Source organism: Chiloscyllium punctatum, chromosome 46 (assembly GCF_047496795.1).
Source record: "Chiloscyllium punctatum isolate Juve2018m chromosome 46, sChiPun1.3, whole genome shotgun sequence".
NCBI classification, from domain to species: domain Eukaryota; kingdom Metazoa; phylum Chordata; class Chondrichthyes; order Orectolobiformes; family Hemiscylliidae; genus Chiloscyllium; species Chiloscyllium punctatum.
This window is the reverse complement of record NC_092784.1, coordinates 59,028,426-59,052,191: the sequence shown is the minus strand read 5'-3', so window position 1 is coordinate 59,052,191 and position 23,766 is coordinate 59,028,426. Positions and strand designations below refer to the sequence as shown.

General features: G+C 45.4%; 1 protein-coding gene across 3 annotated transcripts in view; it reads left to right on the top strand.

The window, feature by feature from the left end:
• The first annotated feature begins 1,759 nt into the window (after nucleotides 1-1,759).
• The window catches only part of LOC140468161 (PDZ domain-containing protein GIPC1-like), a 39,544-nt gene continuing 17,537 nt past the window's right edge, over nucleotides 1,760-23,766 (top strand). Inside the window, exons 1-4 of one of the 3 annotated variants that reach the window (XM_072564379.1) lie at nucleotides 1,760-2,141; nucleotides 13,312-13,497; nucleotides 17,418-17,598; nucleotides 21,251-21,363. In XM_072564379.1, the coding sequence (XP_072420480.1) occupies nucleotides 1,863-2,141; nucleotides 13,312-13,497; nucleotides 17,418-17,598; nucleotides 21,251-21,363 (759 nt within the window). In that variant the 5' untranslated portion in view covers nucleotides 1,760-1,862. Of the gene's footprint in view, nucleotides 2,142-4,042; nucleotides 4,065-4,537; nucleotides 4,546-13,311; nucleotides 13,498-17,417; nucleotides 17,599-21,250; nucleotides 21,364-23,766 lie in introns of those variants that run through there. The other 2 variants (XM_072564380.1, XM_072564381.1) reach the window with 2 other exon arrangements.

The following is a 23,766-nucleotide window of genomic DNA, read 5'->3' as shown; positions in this document are numbered from 1 at the left end:
TCTGGAGAGTTTTAATTTTAAAAGCATTTTGAGAAAGAAAGGAATTGGCGTGGCAATAATCTCTTGTTGACTCACAGGAACTGTGTGTTAGCATAAGGGAGTGGTGAGATGATGGCAGAGAATATGAAGATGCACTATTGTGGTTATAAAGTGACTCTGGCTTTGCAGTAAATTGAAAACCCTTTTACAAAAAGTAATGACTGATCTCCCAGTAGAAGTCATTAATGTTGACGGTCTGTTACTGTTCACTCAGTGTCTGAGTTGCTCTGGTAGTATGCATTTTACATGCTGTCTGGAGCTACAGATGAAGGTCCAACTTTCTCTTCATCTCGCAATTAACCAGGAACCTGTCTGGCTCTTATTTCCTTCATTATTCACATTATGAATGCACCTTTCCCGGTCATCCAAGTCCCAGACTGGCAATCAAACCTGGAGCTTCTCATTCAGGGACAGAGACACTACCCATTGCACCACCAGACCTTAATTTTATGTTGATGGACCACTGTGCAGAAAGCCAGCTTTATGAGAATAGTCGTTGCTCTAGTACTTTCACTAGAATTCATGTGTCTTGGAGTCGATGGAATGTAATTTTCTGCAAAGTGACAAATGACTTACCCAGATATTAGGCATATAGACTAAAAACAAAAAATGCTGGAAATCACAGCAGGTCAGGCAGCATCTGTGGAGAGAGGGCAAGCTCATGTTTCAAGTCTAGATGTTGGGCATCCAGCTTTTGTTGTGAAACTTGGAGGAGTTCCAAAAAAATTTACAAGGATGTTTTGAGGGTTAGGGAGTCCAAAACTAGAGGGATTAGGTTTAAGGTGAGATGGGAAAGATTTAAAAGGGACCAGAGAGGCAACTTTTTCATGAAGAGGGTGGTGCGTGTATGGAATGAGCTGCCAGAGGAAGTGGTGGAGGCTGGTACAATTACAACATTTAAAAGGTGTCGGGATGGGTATATGAATAGGAAAGGTTTAGTGGGATATGAGCCAGGTGCTGGCAAATGGGGCTACATTAATTTGGGATATCTGGTTTGCTTCCATGCTGGAGAGCTGTATGACGTACATTGCTACTCCGAAGTGTGGTGGACGCTGGGACGGTAAGTTAGATGGATTTAGTAGGTTAAAGGGTTATGGGGAGAAGTGAGGAGCACAATCAGGCACGATCAAATGGCAGAATAGACTCGATGGGCCGAATGGCGTAATTCTGCTTCTACATATGACCCAAGGGATTGGATCCATTGCTTTGGTAATGACCGTTCTTCTTACATTGGAAGAGGAACATATAACTTGCATTTGTATACAGCCTTTCTTAACCCATGATCCTTTACAGACACAGAGAAGGGCCCTTCCCTTCTGCCCATTGTATATGTGCCAGCCATCTATTCTAATCTCATTTTCCATCACTTCAAGTGTTCACCAAAATACTAGATAGATGTCTTGGGAGTATCTTCCCCCACCCCAGCCCTTCTCTCTCTCTCTCTCTCTCTATGACCCTTTTCCCTGGGGCTGACCCAACCTGCCTAGAATATTAGCATTTAAATTATGTATGCACCTTATTTGCAAATCCAAACCTGATTGGTCGGGCTGGCTAATTAATTATTAATATTCGTTTAATGTATATAATCTGCATATCGCGATCTGGTTAGTCGAAGGTGACAGCTACCGGCTTCCTAGTGGTAGACAGCCTGATTAAATATTAATAGGCGGGCAGCACCGTTTGCTGATTGGCTGGCACCGCTGTCACTCACTCAGCCCTCGGAGTTAGGGTTCCGTCCCCTGGGCGGCCGTTGCCCTGACAGGAGCCCGCGAGCTCCGCGGGAGCCGGGCCAGTGCTGATCCGAGCCGAGCCGAGGCGAGGCCATGCCGCTGGGTCGCTGGAAGAAGGCTGCTCCCTTGGTGGGAAACGACGAGGCGGATGCCGAGAGCCAGCAGCTGGAGCCGGAGGCGGCGGGCGGGGAGCCGGGCTCGGGTTCGGTGCCCGCGTCCTCCTGTTGCTCCTCGGGCCCCCCGCTGCGGCCGCGCCTGGTCTTCCACACGCAGCTCGCGCACGGCAGCGCCACCGGCCGCGTGGAGGGGTTCACCAACGTCCGTGAGCTCTACAGCAAACTGGGGGAGGCGTTCAACATGGAGCCCGCGCAGGTCAGTGAGGGGTCAACATGGGGCCCGCGCAGGTCAGTGAGGGGTCAACATGGAGCCCGCGCAGGTCAGTGAGGGGTCAACATGGGGCCCGCGCAGGTCAGTGAGGGGTCAACATGGAGCCCGCGCAGGTCAGTGAGGGGTCAACATGGAGCCCGCGCAGGTCAGTGAGGGGTCAACATGGAGCCCGCGCAGGTCAGTGAGGGGTCAACATGGGGCCCGCGCAGGTCAGTGAGGGGTCAACATGGGGCCCACGCAGGTCAGTGAGGGGGGGAGGGGTCAACATGGAGCCCGCGCAGGTCAGTGAGGGGTCAACATGGGGCCCGCGCAGGTCAGTGAGGGGTCAACATGGGGCCCGCGCAGGTCAGTGAGGGGTCAACATGGAGCCCGCGCAGGTCAGTGAGGGGTCAACATGGGGCCCGCGCAGGTCAGTGAGGGGTCAACATGGGGCCGGCGCAGGTCAGTGAGGGGTCAACATGGAGCCCGCGCAGGTCAGTGAGGGGTCAACATGGGGCCCGCGCAGGTCAGTGAGGGGTCAACATGGGGCCCACGCAGGTCAGTGAGGGGGGGAGGGGTCAACATGGAGCCCGCGCAGGTCAGTGAGGGGTCAACATGGGGCCCGCGCAGGTCAGTGAGGGGGGGAGGGGTCAACATGGAGCCCGCGCAGGTCAGTGAGGGGTCAACATGGGGCCCGCGCAGGTCAGTGAGGGGTCAACATGGAGCCCGCGCAGGTCAGTGAGGGGTCAACATGGGGCCCGCGCAGGTCAGTGAGGGGTCAACATGGAGCCCGCGCAGGTCAGTGAGGGGTCAACATGGGGCCCGCGCAGGTCAGTGAGGGGTCAACATGGGGCCCGCGCAGGTCAGTGAGGGGTCAACATGGGGCCCGCGCAGGTCAGTGAGGGGTCAACATGGGGCCCACGCAGGTCAGTGAGGGGGGGAGGGGTCAACATGGAGCCCGCGCAGGTCAGTGAGGGGTCAACATGGGGCCCGCGCAGGTCAGTGAGGGGGGGAGGGGTCAACATGGAGCCCGCGCAGGTCAGTGAGGGGTCAACATGGGGCCCGCGCAGGTCAGTGAGGGGTCAACATGGGGCCCGCGCAGGTCAGTGAGGGGTCAACATGGAGCCCGCGCAGGTCAGTGAGGGGTCAACATGGGGCCCGCGCAGGTCAGTGAGGGGTCAACATGGGGCCCGCGCAGGTCAGTGAGGGGTCAACATGGAGCCCGCGCAGGTCAGTGAGGGGTCAACATGGGGCCCGTGCAGGTCAGTGAGGGGGGGAGGGGTCAACATGGAGCCCGCGCAGGTCAGTGAGGGGTCAACATGGGGCCCGCGCAGGTCAGTGAGGGGTCAACATGGGGCCCGCGCAGGTCAGTGAGGGGTCAACATGGGGCCTGCGCAGGTCAGTGAGGGGTCAACATGGGGCCCGCGCAGGTCAGTGAGGGGTCAACATGGGGGCCGCGCAGGTCAGTGAGGGGTCAACATGGGGCCCGCGCAGGTCAGTGAGGAGGGGTCAACATGGAGCCCGCGCAGGTCAGTGAGGGGTCAACATGGAGCCCGCGCAGGTCAGTGAGGGGTCAACATGGGGCCCGTCCAGGTCAGTGAGGGGTCAACATGGGGCCCGCGCAGGTCAGGGAGGGGTCAACATGGGGCCCGCGCAGGTCAGTGAGGAGGGGTCAAAATGGGGCCAGTGCAGGTCAGTGAGGGGTCAACATGGAGTCCGTGCAGGTCAGTGAGGGGTCAACATGGGGCCCGCCCAGATCAGTGAGGGGTCAACATGGGTCCCGCCGAGGTCAGTGAGGAGGGGTCAACATGGAGCCCGCGCAGGTCAGTGAGGAGGGGTCAACATGGAGCCCGCGCAGGTCAGTGAGGAGGGGTCAACTTGGAGCCCGCGCAGGTCAGTGAGGAGGGGGTCAACATGGAGCCCGCGCAGGTCAGTGAGGGGTCAACATGGGACCCGTGCAGGTCAGTGAGGGGTCAACATGGGGTCCGCGTAGGTCAGTGAGGAGGGGTCAACATGGGGCCCGTGCAGGTCAGTGAGGGGTCAACATGGGGCCCGCGCAGGTGAGTGAGGGGGGAGGGGTCAACATGGGGCCCGCGCAAGTCAGTGAGGGGTCAACATGGGCCCGTGCAGGTCAGTGAGGAGGGGTCAACATGGGGCCTGCGTAGGTCAGTGAGGAGGGGTCAACATGGGGCTCCCGCAGGTCAGTGAGGAGGGGTCAACATGGGGCCCCCGCAGGTCATTGAGGAGGGGGCAACATGGGGCCCGCGCAGGTCAGTGAGGAGGGGGCAACATGGGGCCCCCGCAGGTCAGTGAGGAGGGGGCAACATGGGGCCCGTGCAGGTCAGTGAGGAGGGGGCAACATGGGGCCCGCGCAGGTCAGTGAGGAGGGGTCAACTTGGAGCCCGCGCAGGTCAGTGAGGAGGGGGCAACATGGGGCCCCCGCAGGTCAGTGCGGAGGGGGCAACATGGGGCCCGCGCAGGTCAGTGAGGAAAGGTCAACATGGATCCTGCGCAGGTCAGTGGGAAGGGGTCAACATGGAGTCTGTGCAGGTCGGGGGAGGGGTCAACATGTGGCCCGTGCAGGTCAGGGGTAGGGGTCAATATGGGTCCCACACAGGTCATGGCAGGGTGAAGGGTGTGAACATGGATCCCGCACAGTCAGGGGGAGGGGGTGGAGTGAGGAGAGTGGGAGAAGAGGATGAAGGAAGGTTAGAGGGAGGATGAGGGCAAGGCATTCACTATTGAATCGGCCAAGGTCAGGGAGGGAGTGTGTGGGAAAGGAGTGAGGTGGAAGGGGAGGGGAAGGCGGAATGGGTAGGGAGGATAAGGAATAGGACTTCAACATCGAGCTGGCCCAAGACAGGGGAAGAGGGGAGGGATGAGCAGAGAAGTTTTGGGGGGGGGGGGCAAGGAGGAAGGGAAGGTTTGGAGAAAAGGCAGTGGAGGGAAGGGATTGGGTAGGAAGGACAAGTGGGGAGTAAACATGGGAATGGACGAAGAGGGGGTACGTGGAGAGTGTGGGTGTGAGCAGAGGGAGAGGAGGTGGAGGAATGAGAGTGAGAATGTGAGACTGAGGAAATCTGGGGTTGTGTTGTTGAATGTGTGGAAGGAAAAGAAGGCAGTGGAAGATTTGATCCTTGTTGATGGCCTTGTAGGTCAACCAGCTGTTTGAGGAATGGACACAGTCCGAGAGGGACGTGTTCTGCACCCTGGTGGCATCCTGGAGAGGCAGGGAAGAGCAGCAGAAACATACGGGCCTGGGGAGGAACTAGAGTGCACAGGGTGACCTTGGGATCTAGGAAAGGCAACCTTTGGGGATGAACAGGGATGGTACCTGGAGGGATGGTATGGTGAGAAGAGTCTTGTGTTATAAAGACCGGCATTGACTTGTTGCAGTGAATGGTCTGTTTCTGTGCTATATTTGACATCAGCATTAATGTCTGGCACTGTACTGTTGTCTTGTTCCTGTGTTTCCTGCAGTTGTTGCATCTTAATTCCTTTCTTTTAAAAAAAACCATTAAAAATCCTGGATTGAACAAAGTCCATGCATTGCTGCATCAATGTAATGTTATTGGTAATCTGTGGCGTATGGTTGGAAAACTATAGGAAGACTGAGGATTTTGAGGACTTGCCATGCTAAAGTTCAACTCTGGGAAGAGGAGTTATTCTGTGATAGTGCCAGTGAACCATATTTCAGTACAGGGAAGACACAAAGGAAACTTTTTTGAGACAACATATTGCAAGCTTGGCATGAGGGGGAAGTAACATGAGAAATAGGCCACATGTCCCTGCAATTATTCAACAAACTTGTAATTGATCCACAATCAGTGGGTTATAGTTTAACAATATGGGTTAAGCCATTTATAAGTAGAAATTTCTTCTTGGAAAGTGGTGAGCCTGTGGAGTTATCTGCCAGAGAACAGTTGAGGCCACAACATTTCCAGGGCAACCTCGATTATCTGAATGATGCAGGAGGCCAGTATTTTGTTTGGATAATCGAGTGATTGGATAACACAGTTTAGCAAAGCATCAGGACCTTGAGATCTTGTTTGGATCTTCGATGTTTGGATAATCAAGGGTTTTTTTTTTAGATTAGATTACATTACAGGCCCTTCGGCCCAACAAGTCCACACCGCCCCGCCGAAGCGCTACCCACCCATCCCCCTACATTTACCCCTTACCTAACACTATGGGCAATTTAGCATGGCCAATTCACCTGACCTGCACATCTTTGGACTGTGGGAGGAAACCGGAGCACCCGGAGGAAACCCACACAGACACGGGGAGAATGTGCAAACTCCACACAGTCAGTCGCCTGAGGCGGGAAGTGAACCCGGGTGTCCGACACTGTGAGGCAGCAGTGCTAACCACTGTGCCACCGTGCCGCCCAGGTTGTCTTGTACTATTTTCGTGGGGGAGTTAGATACACTCTGGACTAAAGGGATCAAAGTGTATGGGGAGAAAGCGGGACCAGGGTTTGAGTGGGCTGATACAAAAACAGAAATTGTTGGAGAAACTCAGCAGGTCTGGCAGCATCTGTGGGGTAGAAAACAGAATTTAGCAGAACTGAAGAGGAGTCACTGGACTTGCAGTGTTAACTCTGCTTTCTCTCCACATGCTGTCAGACCTGCTGAGTTCTCCAGCATCCACAGTTCTTTGTTTTATTTATGTGAGGGGGCTGGGTTTGATGATCATATTGAATAATGGAGCAGGCTCCAAGGACCGAATGACTCAATCTGCTCCTGTTTATTGTTTCCCATTTCATCTCCTATTCTAATCCTCGACTTTCTCTCGAGCTAACGAGCAAACAAAACAAAGTCTTAAATGTGCTTAATGGCTGAACTTCCACAGCCTCTTGAGTAGCAAGTTTCAAAGCTTGATTCTCCAAGTGAGGAAATTCCTCCTCATCGTGTTCCTAAATGATCAACCCTTTATACTAGGATGGTGGTGTATAGTCTGTGACTCTTGAGCTTGGAAAATTGGCTCAAAGTTTGGGAGAAGATTTGTAGCTCGGGTGCTCGTTGTTGTGGTTGTGTTCGCCAAGCTGGGAATTTGTGTTGCAGACGTTTCGTCCCCTGTCTAGGTGACATCCTCAGTGATTGGGAGCCTCCTGTGAAGCGCTTCTGTGATCTTTCCTCCAGCATTTGTAATGGTTTGTATCTGCCGCTTCCGGTTGTCAGTTCCAGCTGTCCACTGCAGTGACCGGTATATTGGGTCCAGGTTGATGTGCTTATTGATTGAATCTGTGGATGAGTGCCATGCCTCTAGGAATTCCCTGGCTGTTCTCTGTTTGGCTTGTCCTATGATAGTGGTGTTGTCCCAGTCGAACTCATGTTGCTTGTCATCTGCGTGTGTGGCTACTAAGGATAGCTGGTCGTGTTGTTTCGTGGCTAGTTGGTGTTCATGGATACGGATCGTTAGCTGTCTTCCTGTTTGTCCTATGTAGTATTTTGTGTAGTCCTTGCATGGGATTTTGTACACTACATTGATTTTGCTCATGCTGGGTATTGGATCCTTCGTTCTGGTGAGTTGTTGTCTGAGAGTGGCTGGTGGTTTGTGTGCTGTTATGAGTCTTAGTGGTCGCAGTTGTCTGGCTGTCAGTCGGAAATGCTCTTGATGTATGTAACGTGGCTAGTCCTTTGGGTTGTGGCATGTCCTTGTTCCGTTTTCTTTCCCTTAGGCATCTGTTGATGAAATTGCGCGGGTATCCGTTTTTGGCGAATACATTGTATAGGTGTTCTTCTTCCTCTTTTTGCAGTTCTGGTGTGCTGCAGTGTGTTGTGGCCCTTTTGAACAGTGTCTTGATGCAACTTCTTTTGAGTGTGTTGGGGTGGTTGCTTTCATCATTGGCTCATCCAGCATCATCCTGTGGGATGAGGGATTTATCCCGAGTTCTGTTTTCACCTTTGGTTCAAATAAAATGCTTGCTGTTTGGCCATTGCCATTGAATGCTGCTTCAAACCAGTTGCTGAGCTAACAATTTCAAATGGAATGTTATTCCTGAAATATTAACACGACTGTCCTGTGGGTGTAGAACCAAACTCATTCTCCATAACAAATATAATCTTCTTCCAAAAGTGAGAGGAGCGATGAAACAATTCTTCTGTCATTCCAGGTTCTATGACAGAGTCCCAAAATTGTTTCTTGTCCCTTCTTTATCTGTTCATGGGTTAAGAGCATCACTGACTAGATCAGCATGAAATGCATGTTCTTAATTGGTCAAAAGGCAAGAGTTTGCCCCATCATTGTGGACCCGAGTCATTTATCAATTGACAGTGGCTAGGCCAGTTTTAATTCCAGAATTTTATCAAAATCGAGTTTCCCCATTTGCCATGGTGGGTTTCAAACACATGTTTCTAGAATGATAGGCCTGTGTTCTGGATTGCTAGCCCATTGGCATTAGCAGTGCAACTCTAATGCGTTGCAGTGCTAATGCCACAGGTGTGCATGAGTTGTGTTGATGATTTTTGCAGTGAGTGGAAAAGCAAAATTTTAGGTTCAAGTATCCCCAGAGAACAGGACAATCAACAACAGCATTTCCCAAAGAACATTTTTACCAGCCTCTAGTCTGGTGACAGCCAGTATTATGTACCAGGCTTCCAGTAGGTAACAGTGCTTCTTTGAGTTGATTAAGGTTTTGCTTGTTTAGACAAGTGGCTGTAATAACACGTTGCAAATAGATTCCTTATGAGGGTTGGTCTCAGTGGATCGGCTAATTGTTATACCATGCAACCTCCAACATACCTTTATAACATCTTCATGAAATATGATTGGATATTTTACAGGGACAGTTATCCTTACGTGGCTAAGTTCTATTTGATATGTTGGAACAGCTTGGTCAAAGAGGGAGATTTTTCTAGAGCTTATTCAAAGGAGCTGAAGTTTAGGGAAGAGAATTCCGGGTTCAGGGCCTTAGAAATGGTATGAGGGCTATCAGTGATGGAGCAATCGAAAGTTAGGGATGCATCAGGATTAGGGGAGTTGCTTGTTACTCCGTGTATCATCCAGTTTTGATATTTTGCCATTTACTGTATGTCTACCCTGACTTAATAATCAGTTTTTGTACAAAGACTTCAATTATACATCCTGCTGGTATTGTCTGTTGATTGTTCATACAAGTTTATCTCTGGTTGCTGTTTGAGACATCGCAGTGTGTTTATTCACTCTTGCACTTCACAAGGCTGCTTCATATTCTGGTGTACAGCTGCTGTACTGTGGAACTGAGTATCTTTTTCAGGGCTGCAGTAGTGAAGAATGAGTTCCTAAGGGAAAGGTAGTTAAAAATACAAACCGCCTTGGAGTTGCAGTTCGGATTAGGGACCAACAACACAGTGATTGCTTGGTCCTTTTCCCTTTCGGAGGAGTGACTTTTAGCAGCAGTGATACAACGTCTGCTAAACTGGCATCGGAGCCCCTGGATGAAGGAAGAGAAAATGGGGTCAGGTTCCCATTCAGCGTTCCCTTGCTGAAAATGAACAATGTCAATAAATGATAAGGATGTGTGAGCTTAGTTTGTGATGCTTCAGAATCAAGAGTGAATCTGATTTTGAGGTGTTTAATGAAGTAGGATGTTTGAATAGAGCTGGTTGAGGGAAACATGCAAACCTATGAACACATGAAGTTGGAGCAAGAGTAGACCATTTAGTCCCTTGGGTCTGGTCAACCATTCAATAAGATGATGAATGATCTGCTTGTGTTTCAAATTCCACGTTTCCATCCCTGATAACCCTTAATTCTCCCCTGCTTACCAAGAACTTATCCAGGGTGGTTTTAAAAATATTCAGTGGAGAATTAGTCTTTCAGCCCCTGCATCTGTTCTGCCATTTAGCTGGATCATGACCTTTCTCTTGCCTCCATCTACTCATCTTGGTTCCACATCCCTGAAGATCAATGACCAGCAATCCACTTTTTCTGGGGAGTGGGAAGAGTTCCAGATTTCCATTACCGTTTGCGTGAAGAATGGCATTCTGACATCACTCCTAAAAAACCTACTGCTAATTTTGATGTGTATAGCAACGGTTTTAGACTTTTGGTCTTCTCCAAACACATCAATTCTACCTTATTGCTTCAAACCATAAAGTTGACAGTTTGTGTCTCCCATGCTCAGATGGCTGTTCTAATGTTGATCTTGGATTTTGTGGCAATAGGATTCCCTTGATCCTGAGTCTTGAATTTAAACAAGTCATCTTGGCTGGTCTAGAGAGTGCTACTATCTTTTTGATGATGTATTAAACCAGAACCCATTTTTAGCTCTTGATTGATTTTATTGTTGTCACATGTACCGAGATATTGTTTTGTGTACTTATACAGACAGTACTATACAAAAGTGCATTCAGAATGTGGAATGCAGTGTTACAGCAACAAAGAAGATGCAGAGAGAGAAGGAGATCAGAATTGCGTTTGAGAGGTCCATTCAAAAGTCTGATAACAAGAGAGAAGAAGCTGTCCTTGAATCTATTTGTGCGTGTAGTCAGACGTTTATATCATCTGCTCAAAATAAAAAGATGGAAGAGAGCAGAGCTAGAGTTGGAGGGGTCTGTGATGATGTTGGTTGCTTTCCCAAAGCAGCCGGAAGTATAGATGGAGTCAATGGATGGGAGGCTGGTTTGCGTCAAAGACTGAGCTATATTCACCACTCTGGGTAGTTTCTTGTAGTCTTTGGAAGAAGCAGTTGCCATCCCACACTGTGCTGCATCCAGATAGAATGGTGCATCTATAAAAATTGGTTAAGAGTCTTTGTGGACATGCTGAATCTCTTTAGTTTCCTGAGGAAGTCAAACCATTGTTGTGCTTTCTTGACTGTCACATCAACACAGGTAGGCCAGGACAGATTGTTGGTGATTGTCACTTCCAGGAACTTGATGCTTTCGACCATCTCCACCTCAGCACCATTGACACAGACAGGGACATGCCCTCCAATCCGCTTCCTGAAGTCAATGAGCCGCTCCTTCATCTTGCTGACGTGGATGGAGAGATTGTTGTATTTATACCATGCTGCACTCAATCTCTTTCCTCCACTCTATCTCATCATTGTTTGTGATCTGACCAACAACGGTGGTGTCATCAGCAAACTTGTAAATGGAGTTGGGATGGAATTTCGCCACATGCTTGAGAGTGTATAAAGAGTACAGTAGGGGGCAATCTATGCAGCTTTTTGGGACACCGGTGTTGAGGATTATGATGGAGAAGGTGTTGTCGCCTATTTTTACTAATGGCTGTCTGTAGATCAAGGAGTTGAGGATCCAGTTATAGAGGTTGGAGCCAAGATCTAGGTCTCAGTTTGTTTGGAATTAGATGTTGAAGGTGGAACTGTAGTCAATAAATTGGAGCCTGATTGTAGGTATCCTTGTTATCAAGGTGTTCTAGGGATGAGTGTAGGGCCAGAGAGCTGTCATCTACCTGTTGTACCAGTAAGCGAATTGCAAAGAATCAATAATTATTCCTAAAGATTCATAATTGTTGAGGTCAGAGCCACTAGGTGGTCCACCCAGGATCTGAGTGCACAGGTGGAGCCTCCATCCAGGCCAGTCACTTGCTGTGGGTTCACTCTCAAAAAGGCCGATCGAACGTCTGTGGCAGTGACTGTGGGTACAGATTACATCCGAGGCTGTGTGAATAGGTCTCTGTCCCAGCCAATCCATCTGTCAGCTAACATGCAAAACACGTTTGTGATTCTTACACGATTTTCCCAGATTTGGAAGCCACAGGTCTTCCTTGACACCTGGCCTTTTATTTCTCTTTTTGTTATTTACTATCAGCTCTGCATTGTCTTTGAAGTATAGGTGCACCTTTATACACATAACTGGATGTTGTACTTGGAGAAAGCAAGGACTGCAAATGCTGGAGGTCAGAGTTGAGTGTGGCACTGGAAAAGCACAGCAGTTCAGGCAGCATCCAAGGAACGTTATGCAACGTTTCGTGGCATAAGCCCTTCAGGAATGGATGAAGCCGATATGTCGATATTCCTGCTCCTCTGATGCTGTCTGACCTATTTGATTAGATTAGATTAGATTAGATTCCCTACAGTGTGGCATCAGGCCCTTCAGCCCAACAAGTCCACACTGACCCTCCAAAGAGTAGCCACCCAGTCCCATTTCCCTCTGACTAATGCACCTAATGCTATGGGCAATTTAGCATGGCCAATTCACCTGACCTGCACATCTTTGGACTGTGGGAGGAAACTGGAGCACCTGGAGGGAACCCACACAGACACAGGGAGAATGTGCAAACTCCACACAGATAGTCACCCAAGGCTGGAATTGAACCTGGAACCTTGGTGCTGTGAGGCAGCAGCGCTAACCACTGAGCCACTGCCCATACTCTCGAACCTGGATGTTGTACTTGCCCAGGATACAGTGTACAAAACTTCCAATAAGACTTCACTGGCCGTGAAAGAATTTGGGCCATCCCAATGACTTTAAAATTGCTGCGTAATTACATGTTCCTTCTTTGTGGTTAACCACAAACTGATATTGCAGGCTGGTGTGTGACCTATATCCTTGCTTTCTGTATGAGAGCTAATTCTGAATTGCTGTTTGTTCAATATTGAGGGGAAGGTGTGAATCTGAGTGACAAGTAAACCATCAGTTTATTAAAGTCTGTTGTCAGTTCATATACTCTTATTAAAATTTAATAAAGGATTTGATAAGGTAGGTACAAGGATGTGTCTTATTTGTCAGCGGGAAGACAGAGTCCCGAATAAATCTAGTGAGGCATTTGAGAGCATGTTCTCTGTTATAAGTGATTATTAGAATTTGTAATTAGCTACTGCAGGGAGTGGTGGTTGAAAATCAAACATATTAGAGGTAGCTAGATAAATGCATGATGGAGAAAGGAATCCCAGGATGAAATGATGGCATGGGAGGAGGTTCATATGGAAAATAACCAACAGCATGGACAAGCTGGTTAAACATCTGTTTCTGGGCTGTCGATTCTGTATAGTTCTATGCAGTACAATATAACTCCATCTCTACCAGCTGAATGTAACCCTGTGTTATAAGGAGTACTTCTCTAGTCTCTAACACCTAATGTCAATTTCTTTCTTTTTTGAATAAAGGCACCCCACAACACTGTGGAGAAGTGTCTGTCACGTGCCTGCACGTGCACATGATATTTGCATAAGCATTTGGTTGTCACAGACCAGCCTAACTGCATGTTTTCCTGTGTTACCCAATAGATTATGTTCTGCACTCTGAACACCCATAAAGTGGACATGGACAAACTGCTAGGTGGGCAAATTGGCCTCGAAGATTTCATCTTTGCTCATGTCAAAGGGCAGAAGAAAGAAGTTGAAATCTACAAATCAGAAGATGCTCTGGGTCTTACCATCACTGACAATGGAGCAGGCTATGCATTTATCAAGGTATCTCTTGAAAACATTATTGTGTGAAATAGTGGGGAATTGGATTCCTAAGCAACTAAATGAGCTATACATATAAAGCTTATGAACAATGAATTTTGGATATTCTGGCTTCGAGAATACATTATGCAGTATTAACTGAGATGGATAATTACCTTATGCCTGACTATGGGTCTCTTGTTGTACGAGGAAATTAGGGACATGCAATCTTATGAGCATTTCTTTCTGAGCTGTTGAAATATAATTGAGTTTATTGTCTCACCCAAAAGGGAGTTCCCTTTGATAGGATGGCACTCCCTCTATACAGTGTCTGGGAGCATAAACCTTGATTCTGAACTAAATAGTGTAGGGGCAGTTGAAAACGTTGTGCCCTGTTGAACCTGCTCCACCGTTCAGTATGATCATGCTTGATCAGACTTCAATTCCACTTTTATGCCCACCAATAATCCCTAAGACCTCTCTCTTCCAGTTTTTGATATGTCAAACCATGGAGCATTCTCAACCCTTTGGAATAGAGAATTCCAAAGATTCCCAAACCACTGACTGAAGAAATTTCTCATCTCTGTCCTAAAACTCTGCCTTCTTAATCTAAATTCCCCAGTGGGAAACACCTCTGTATGTACTCTGTCAAGCCCCCTTCATTATCATGAGCTTTCCACTGAGATAATTTCTCCTTTCTCTAAACTCCAGAGAATATAAACCCAATTTATTCCATACCTCATTCACACCAACCCTCTTTGAGGTGGGATTTGATTCCACGGCATTCTGACTTGAATGAGCATGCTATCCACTGAGTCACACCTGACTCCAGAAGTGAATTCCCCAGCAGAAACATTGATTTGGGGATCCACCCAGAGCTGAAGGGAGCAGTTATGCAGGTTTCACAAGCTTAACTGGTACTGATTTTTAAGGGATGGATAAGGTTAGGAAATGTGAAAGTTGCCTTTGACCTTTTCAAAGCATAGCACACCCCAGAGAGTTGCAAATATTCTCCCTGTCTTAAGGGGCTATTAACTTGATTGAGCATGATGCATCTCCCCAAGAAAAGCTTGTTTTTTTTCTTACAAGTCACAATTTTTAAGATTGACAAAGAAAGAAAGTAGATGGGAATTTTAAATGTATTGAATTGTTGTGATCTGGAAAGTGCTGTCTGAAAGGATGTTGGAAGCAAATTCATAGTAACTTTTAAAAGGTAATTGAATTTATACCTGAACAGAAAACTATTAGGTCTACGGGGGAAATGGAGGAATAGGGGGACTAATTGGATATTTCATTCAAAGAACAAGCACAGGCTCAATGGGTCAGATGACTTCCTTCTGTTTGTTATTCTGATATTTATCAAGAAAATCATAATAAACTATATTAAGCTGGGCAAATGGTTATTAAGAGTTTATTACAAACACTGAAAAGGAAAGAAATGTAACTATTCCTTTTATCCCAACAATATTCTTGCAAACATCTATCTTTGAGCCAAACATTCATCTTTCTAATTTGATGTGCTCTATGCCAATTTGCATGTGGCTCAGTATATAATGAAGAGATTATTTTTTGAGATTCTGCCTGTTAAGTTGGTGCCTAGCTTGTCGTATTAATTGTATAGAATCACCTCCTTTGTCCTGCTTATGTCATTGTTATCTACGTGGACAACTGAATCTTCAACCTCAAGTGCCTCTTCAGCCCTGAGCAGACTTCCCAAACCCTGACTCTGAGCCATCTGGATCTGCAGTCTTTACTGTAGAGAACAGCATCCGTCCCCCATACTATCTGTCCAATACTACCAGTGCATTCCTCCTCAATCTTCCCATTTTTCACATGCACAGATATACACATGCCTTACCTGACTGGCTTCCTGAACCATGGTGCCAATCATCCTGCTGTCCTCCCCTTCATCCAGAAGGAACTTTGAACCTGTGAGGCAATTGCAAAAGCTGAGGCCTTAGTCTCTGGGTCCCCTTATCTGTCTTAATTGCAATCACAATTTCCTGTCCCTGAAAACTAACCACATCAAATGATCCACCTGCAAGTGGTGTGACTGCCTCCTAGTACAAAGAATCCAGGTAATTTTCCTTTCCCAGTACATTGCAGTACAGCCTCCAATCGAGTTGTGGCTGCTTGAACTTCAAACACTTGCCGTAGGCATATTTCCCCTGGACCAAACTGACATTCAGGCGTTTCCACCTTCTGTAACTGTGAAACATCACTTATCCTGCTATCCTTAATGTTTTTTCTCAGAACTACTTAGTTATTTTGATGAATTTTATATTTAGTTATGTTTTATATATTGCAGGGAGATGCTATTATCACTGGACTAGTATCACAGACTAATCTTCTGGTCTAAATAAAAACTGAAAGAACTTTGGATGCTGAAATCAGAAACAAAAACAGAAATTGCTGGAAAAGTTCAGCAGGTCTTGGCAGCATCTGTGAAGAGAAATCAGAGTGACACTTCTTCAGAACTGATGTAGTTGGGAAGAGGTTGGTTTATATGCATTTTCCAGCAATTTCTATTCTTGTTTCTAATATTCAGGTCCACTTACTGCAGGAAAGGTGTTGTTAAACTTGAGAGGGTGCAGAAAAGATTTACAAGGATGTGGCCGGGGAAGAAAGATTTGAGCTACAGGGAGAGGCTGAATAGGCTGGGGCTTTTTCCCTGCGGCATCATCAGCTGAGAGGTGATCTTAGAGATTTATAAAGTCATGAGGGCCATTGATAGGGTGAACAGCCAAGGTCTCTTTCCAGGATGGGAGACTCCAAAACTAGAGGGCATAGGTTTAAGTTGAGAGGGAAAACACATAAAAGGGACCTAAGGGGCAACATTTTCACGCAGAGGGTGGTGCATTGTATGGAATGAGCTGCCAGAGGAAGTGGTGAAATTGGTACAAGTACAGCATTTAAAAGGCATCTGGATGGATATATGAATAGGAAGAGTTTAGAGGGATATGGGCCAAATGCTGGCAAATGGGACTAGATTAATTTAGGATATAGATGAGTTGGACCAAAGAGTCTGTTTTTGTGTTGTACATTTCTATGACTGTATAACATGGTTCAAAATACTACCATGACGGATGGTGAAATTGGATTTCACTAAAAATCTGGAATTAAAAAGGTTGGCCTAATTGTGACCATGTAACCACTGTTGATTGTTGTCGGAATCCATCTGGCTCACTAATGTCCTTTTTAAGGAAATGAATTTATCATCCTTATCTGGTCTGGTCTGTATGTGACTTAGCAGCAGTATTGGTGATTAAAATAAATGCTGGTCTAGGCAGTGACACAATTTGTGATGCTAATTTGCACCTTAGTAATAGAATAAGCGTTAATCACTGATCACATAGTCACCAAATAACTAGCTAGTTTTCCTGTAGTAGAATAAGAATTAATTTCTGACTGTGAAAAAGTTTGGGAAAAAGCAAAAAGCCACAGAACATATCATTCCCTCCTCCCCTTAACTCAAATCACTTAACATTGGCATACTATTTTAAATTGGCTAGTTTTACATACTTCTACAACAACATGCCTATCTGACACACTTAATAAGAATTGAGTTTGAGCTTTTTCTTTAATAAGCTGCTCTTTTGTACTCCTGTCTTCTGCAGTGACAGAGGCCTATCCCAGCCAGTGCTGTACTCCCATCTTGTGCAGTGGCAGAGGCCCTGTCCCCCAGTGCAGCACAGTGGCAGAGGCCCTGTCCCTGCCAGTGCTTACCCCAGTGTTGTGCATTGGTAGAGGCCTCTCCCCAACTTACCAACTACCTCTGTATGTGGCCATAGTCAGTGCCATTGGTACCCCAGACAGGCTATTCAAAAATCCTTTTGCTTTATGTTCTCTTTCCCCCCACCATTTCCCTAGTAATGAGTCTGACAACAATACAAAATGGAGATATGAAACAGCCCCACCTTTAAAAACTGTGATTTAATTGCCAGAGAATCAAAGAAGGAAGCCTCATTGACCGAATAGAGGCAATCAAGGTTGGGGATCTAATTGAGTCGATCAATGGCCAGAGTGTCATCGGTTTTCGCCACTTCGAGGTTGCCAAGCTGCTGAAAGGTTTGGTGAAGGGACAGCTGTTTACACTGCGTCTTGTGGAGCCTCTTAAGGCTTTTGGTGAGTCAGTGGCTCTCTTGTGTATGTAGAATGTTACTGGATTCCTGCAGAGTTTCTTACTCTCTTCTCTCCCTATTAACTCTTCCTGTTAAACCCTGACCTTTCTGAGCTAACAAATCCCAAGGTTTGTTTTCTCCTGAGCCCATAGACTTGATGTCAGCCCCATGAAAACAGGTGGCTTCTGCCCTTTTCTGTACAAGTCCCCATCTTCTTACACTCTTTGTCTTTATAAACATATTTTCTTAAACCCTTAATAATGTCCCCATCTTCATCTTTTCAAAGTAATTAACTCCACAGCTTTGAATGGTATAATCCTGACACTTATCCCAGCTGGCTAGATTTTACTTTAGCAGCCAGCATTTGGACCAAATAGTCTTTGAAGGTGTTTGTTCTTCATGAACCATACCATTATCGTGTGTTCCTTTCATCCTGTGTTCTAGCTGACTCCTCTTAAATGCTTATGTACTATTCACCACCTCGATTTGTGATTTCCACACTTTCGCCATTCTCCGGGCAAAGAATCTGGCTTCAGCATGGAAAAGTAGCTTTTTGTGCAGTTTATGATACAACGCTCCAACTCATTATAAAAAAAGCTTGCTGTCTGTCCTTTCACACTCCTTGAAATCTCATGGTACTTGTAACTGATGATAAATGTGTCTCGTTTTCCTAAACTGGGATGAATTTTGCGTGGAGCCTCTCGTTCCGGGCATGTTGCAAAAGTGATTAGAGCTTTCCTCCAGTGCATTCATTACATAGAGAAGGACAAGTCTTGCATTTCTATACTACGATTCAGACCCTTAGGATAAACCAAAACACTTGACAGCTAATGAAGTGTTTTTGGATTGTAGTTACTAGCGAGTTTTGAGAAGATGTAGTTGCTGTTATAGTATAGGAAATGCAGCAGCTAATATGGGGCACAACAAGATGCTATGACATCAATCATATAATGACTAGATAATTTCTTTCAAAGAAACTAGCAGAGGGATAAATAATTGCCTATGACTTCAGGGAACAATCCTCTGCTGTTCTGTTAAATAATGGCATGAGAACTTTTGCATCCATCTCAGTGGGCAAGGTGGATCTTGTGTCAGAGATTCATCTTTCAAATGAGGCGTTAAGCCCTATTGTAGTATTGCATGTGGATGATGGCGATGCAGTCTATAAGCTGGTGTTACTGCTTTTAGAACCACAAATTTTGGTAGTTATCTCAGGAATTTTAATGTGATAGGGAAACTCTGCAAATTCCCAGGTACTTGAACTTAGAAAATGCAATGTCATTAATACACTTTTATTTCTGAAGACTACTCTGTGCAGTATTACTGAAGGAAGTTCTGAGGAAGGGTTACTGGACCCAAAACATTAACTTTGATTTTTGTTCACAGATGGTGCCAGACCTGCTGAGCTTTTCCAATAACTTCTGTTTTTGTTTCAGTATTACTGAACACTGACCAGCAGGTGGGAGTGTAGCACAAGTCTAGGGCAGAAAAAAAAATTAGAATAAAAGTGGCTGTAAGTCAAAGAAGCTTTAAACAATTAGTCTTTTAAAATTTCTCCTGTTCTAGCAATATCAGTCTGCAATTTTATTTGCATCTTTAATGTGCTGAACACCCCATTTGCTTTATGGAAGCAATTTATCATGGCAAAATTCATTACTGAACCATTGAGACACAAAGACGTGATCAAACATGTAGATCTTGAGTAATATCCTTGAGAAAAGATTTATTGGGGAAATTCTGAAGCTTGAGATGTGCCCCCATACTTTTCAATCTGCCACATTGACCAAGCCTTCAGCTGTTTGGGTCCTAATTTCATGAATTTCCTGTCTTAAGTCTCTCCACCTCCCTTTCCTCCTTTCTAAGACATTCTATAAGATCCACGTCTCACCTGTGTTATGATCCCAGCTCTGGTTATTACTGGACAAGTCAGATTCTAGATTGAACTTTGGTTTGATAGATCATATATGTTTTATTAAACATAGTCTTTAACTGAAACACAAACCAGAGATGTTGTTTTACTACTAATAATTTACTAATATTTTACTTTTATTCTGAGAGAGAAAGGAAGATAAAATAGACTAAAACAAACTGTCTACATGTACAATACAGAAGTTGAAACATGGTAAACTACACAGCTCTTCTTTTATAGTACTGGTATGAAAAATGTTGAAATTATAGAGTCTGAGTCATACAGCACAGAAACCGATCCTTCAGTCCAACTTGTCCATGCCATGTTTTGATGTATCAGGTCCTTCAGTTCCCAGCCCCTCAGAATTTTGTAGTCTCTTCTTTGAGCCTTCATATAACTGAGCTTAGACTTTCTCAGTGTCACTTAACCACTTGCTGGTTTGGAACCTTTAAACTAAGCCCCACACACTGAAGTTCTAAACTATTTCGCCTTTTCAGGAACCACAGCTTTGCAATCCACCTTCAGCCGAGACGTCCGCAAAGCTGTTTAACTGAAACTGAAATCTTTTTTCGGGCAGTGGGTGTTTCCCCTAAACAAAAGGAAAAGATAAATCTTGGATTTTCCAAACTGAAAGCCTGATGCCCAACTGCTTAGCAGTGAAAACTCTCCCGTTGTAAGTGCATTTCTACTACCTTCCAAGAAGCACCTTTCATAGATTGAGCTTTTTTTAAAGAAACCGCCATGGCTGCAAAAATACTTAAGTCAGTCATTAAAACCCTTTAGACACACTGATCAAAACCTACATGCTATTGGCTCAAATCTAAAGTTTAAAATGATATTATAATGTAGCCAAGTTATGCCTTGCATCTCACCTCTCCTAATATGTCTCCTTATGTGGCTCTGCTAGATCCTGCTTGATAACTGTACCGTGAAATGCCTTTTTACGTTTTACTGTAGTAAGGGATGCCACATGAATGAGAGTTTTATGTATGTAAGTCAAATTTGAAATCCTTCCCCATTAACAAACCAACTGTTGTATCTCATTGTTATTCACCACTACACTGCTCCAACTCCTCAAATTTACCTTTCTCATTCGCATATCACTGCAATCCCCAGTTTTCAAATAGCCAACATGTTGTAAACAGAGGCCTAGGACACACAGGCCTGCTGATTGACAAATATCCATGGTACCAGCTTTTGCTCTGTCTAGCTGTGGTCTGTGGTGTGCATAATCTGCAAAAACACTGCGGCAACTCACAAAACCCCCTTTGGCGATGCCTTCTAATCCCAAATTCCTTTCTTCTAGAAACGGCAGTGTCTATAGATATGTAGGGACACCATCGCCTGCACGTTCATCTTCAAGTCACACACCGTTCTGACTTGCAACAGTATTGGTGTTTCTTGACTGTCACTGAAGCAAAGCCCTGAAACTCCCTTCCGAACCTCACAGGGTGTCCTTGCACTAGCTGGGTTGCAGCACTTCAGGAGGGCTTCTTGTCACAACATTTTTTTCAAGTTCTGCTAGTGATGGGCAATAAATGACAGTTCTGTGGGGAATGTATTAAATAGCAATTTGCTCCAATTTTCCTTTCTCTGATGATTCTTGAGAACTGAGCTCTGAACTTTGAAAGTGTTTCGATCAGAACATCTCTTGGCTCTAAAATTTGAGTCTCTCCTGTGGAATCCTTAGATGACAAATGAGATTCAGTTTGATGCCCAATGCTCACCTTTTATGTTTCTCCTGCAGACATGATAGGGCAGCGTTCCAGAGGAGGCAAATCTGCATCAGGTGGGCAGGTGGGCACTGGAAAAGGAACACTACGACTGCGGGCGAAAGGGACTGCCACTGTAGAGGAAGAGGTAAGCTGATGGCTTGTATTCTCTATCTAGAAAAGCCCTGTAGGAAAATGTTACTCGTTAAAGGCAAGTTTTTATGCTGGGTTTTATTCATCATAAAACATGCATACTATTTCTCACTTTTCCACCACGTGTCACTCAGGTTGAATTGACCAATTGTTGCTTAATTGTGGATTTTGCTAGTGGCCTTTGCCCATCCTTGTCAAAATCTGAGGCTGTGCTTTCTATAGATGTTATCTTTCTATGGAATCCTTTGTGTGGCAACAGGTCATTCGGCCCATTGAGTCCATACCAACCCTCTTAAGAGCATCCCACCCAGAAGCGACCCCCCCTCCTCCCCCACCATTCCCTGTAACCCCGTATTCACCATGGCAAAGCCACCTAATCTATACATCCCTGCTCACTCTGGGCAATCCAGCATGCTGTATGATTCCATTCCACATTGGATTTTTATAGTCTTGGTCCTAGTTCATGTAAATAGATTTAAGCCTGGTTCCCAAGGCAAAGCATCAGTGAGTTGATAAAACTGGCATGTTACAGCGACAATTGACCTTTATGACATTGAACATGGAAGCAAATGGATTTTCAACAACTCCCATGCAGTCAGCTTTGAGTTAAAGCTGTTGATTGCGTTGATCCTCCTGTACAACCTGAGACACATTGGGCTGGCAGCAGAGTAACTGAGCACTTGATGTTTCATGGGTTGAGGAAGTTGACAATAAGAACACTAAAGGCTGCAGAATATGAATGCACACGAGTTCTCCTTGTGGCAGTCAAAGCCTCAAGTAAATATTTACATGTGGAAAATAATATTGTACGGAAGCCCAGGTTATGATTGCTCTACTGGGGATGAGAATATCTGAGCCAATTATTTGTTTGTGTGGAGAGTTTAGTTTAAAAGCAGCCATGATGCCAATTTGTTCCATGAGATTGTCCAGCTAAAGCTTGGCTGTATATGTTCATAATTGCACAAAAGAAACAGTCAGAAAACCAAGATCAAAGTGCTTCTAAGGAGTGACAGGAAGCCAAATTTTGGATTTGGCTGACCTGGCCTGGATGATGCCCTTCCTTGTTGAATCAATTCTTGTGCTAGACTCAACAGTATCAAGAATTTTAAAGTTAATGGGTGTTACCAAGTTTCTGAGTTCCAGTGAGCTAACCTCTTGTATAAGAGAAGAACTTAGAACAGAAAGGGCATAATCTCTATTTGATAAATTTCTGTTGGGCAAAGAATTAAAGTCATGGAGACATGAGGTGAATCGATAGAGTTTGGACAGAAATGGACAGTTACAGAGTCATACAGGATGGAAACATACCCTTTAGTCTGATTCATCCATGCCAGCCAGGGATTCTAAACTGAACTAGTTCCATTTGCCTGCATTTGGCTCACACCCCTCTAAACATTTCCTAATCATGTATCTGTCCAAATATCGTAAAGTCTTGGCTTGTTAACTACTGTAAAAGGGCGCAGCAAGGTAATTAACTAGTGCAATGCAGTTTAACCTGTGCTGAGTAAATAGGTCCCTTTATCTAAACATGGCTGACCACCCTGAAGGAAAGTACACCTATTCATTCTGATTGGCAGGTTACGTGATGTTATACTTGCTACAGTATTAGGAATTGGCTTAATGAATGTGCTTAACTATGTGACAATACTACAGCTTTAAGAGGTGTATTTTATCCTTTTTTTCATGAAGAAAGGTTGGGATAGAGGTCCGGAGGAGTTTGCTCAAAGCCAATAAGTAACAGCTTATGACACCTTGCTTTTTTTTTAAGAAGTTGGAATAATAGAAGCAGCCTGAATGGGTGAGGTTAAGCTTCCACAGAACCAGGATTTTTACTTTTAGCTTTCAGCAGTTGCTGGGGTCTTGTAGCTGGATGTGGAAGCACTTATTATCCTCTCTGTTACAGCGAAAAGCTGGGACTCTCTTACTGCCTCTAGAATTGCACATGAGACAATCTGTTTTACTGAATCTGCCCTTGCCAGGGGTGTTCATGAAATATTGCTATATTCTAACAGTTAATTAAGTAGTTTGACCAATTGAACTGCATCTGGAATGCAACATCTTACTCTTACCTTTTAAAATAAGAGAAAGTTAAGCTCTGGGCTATCTTCTTAATACATTTTGAGGTGGTTTGGTCTCATCCATAACAACTCTACATTAAATAGAATTGCATACACTATACAGCACTTTGGCATGACGGAGTTATGCTGGTATTTATGCTTCATAGCAATCTCCTCCCACTGCAGTTTATCTCATCCTACTTTACTGTGACACTCTGTTCTCCCTTGTGTTGCTTAACTTGATGCTTTTCACTAAATTAAAAAGTAATGCGTTTTCATTTAACCTGTTTAGCTTATCAATGTAGTGCGTGTTCTTTTGACTTGTGTTGAGCTTGTTCTGC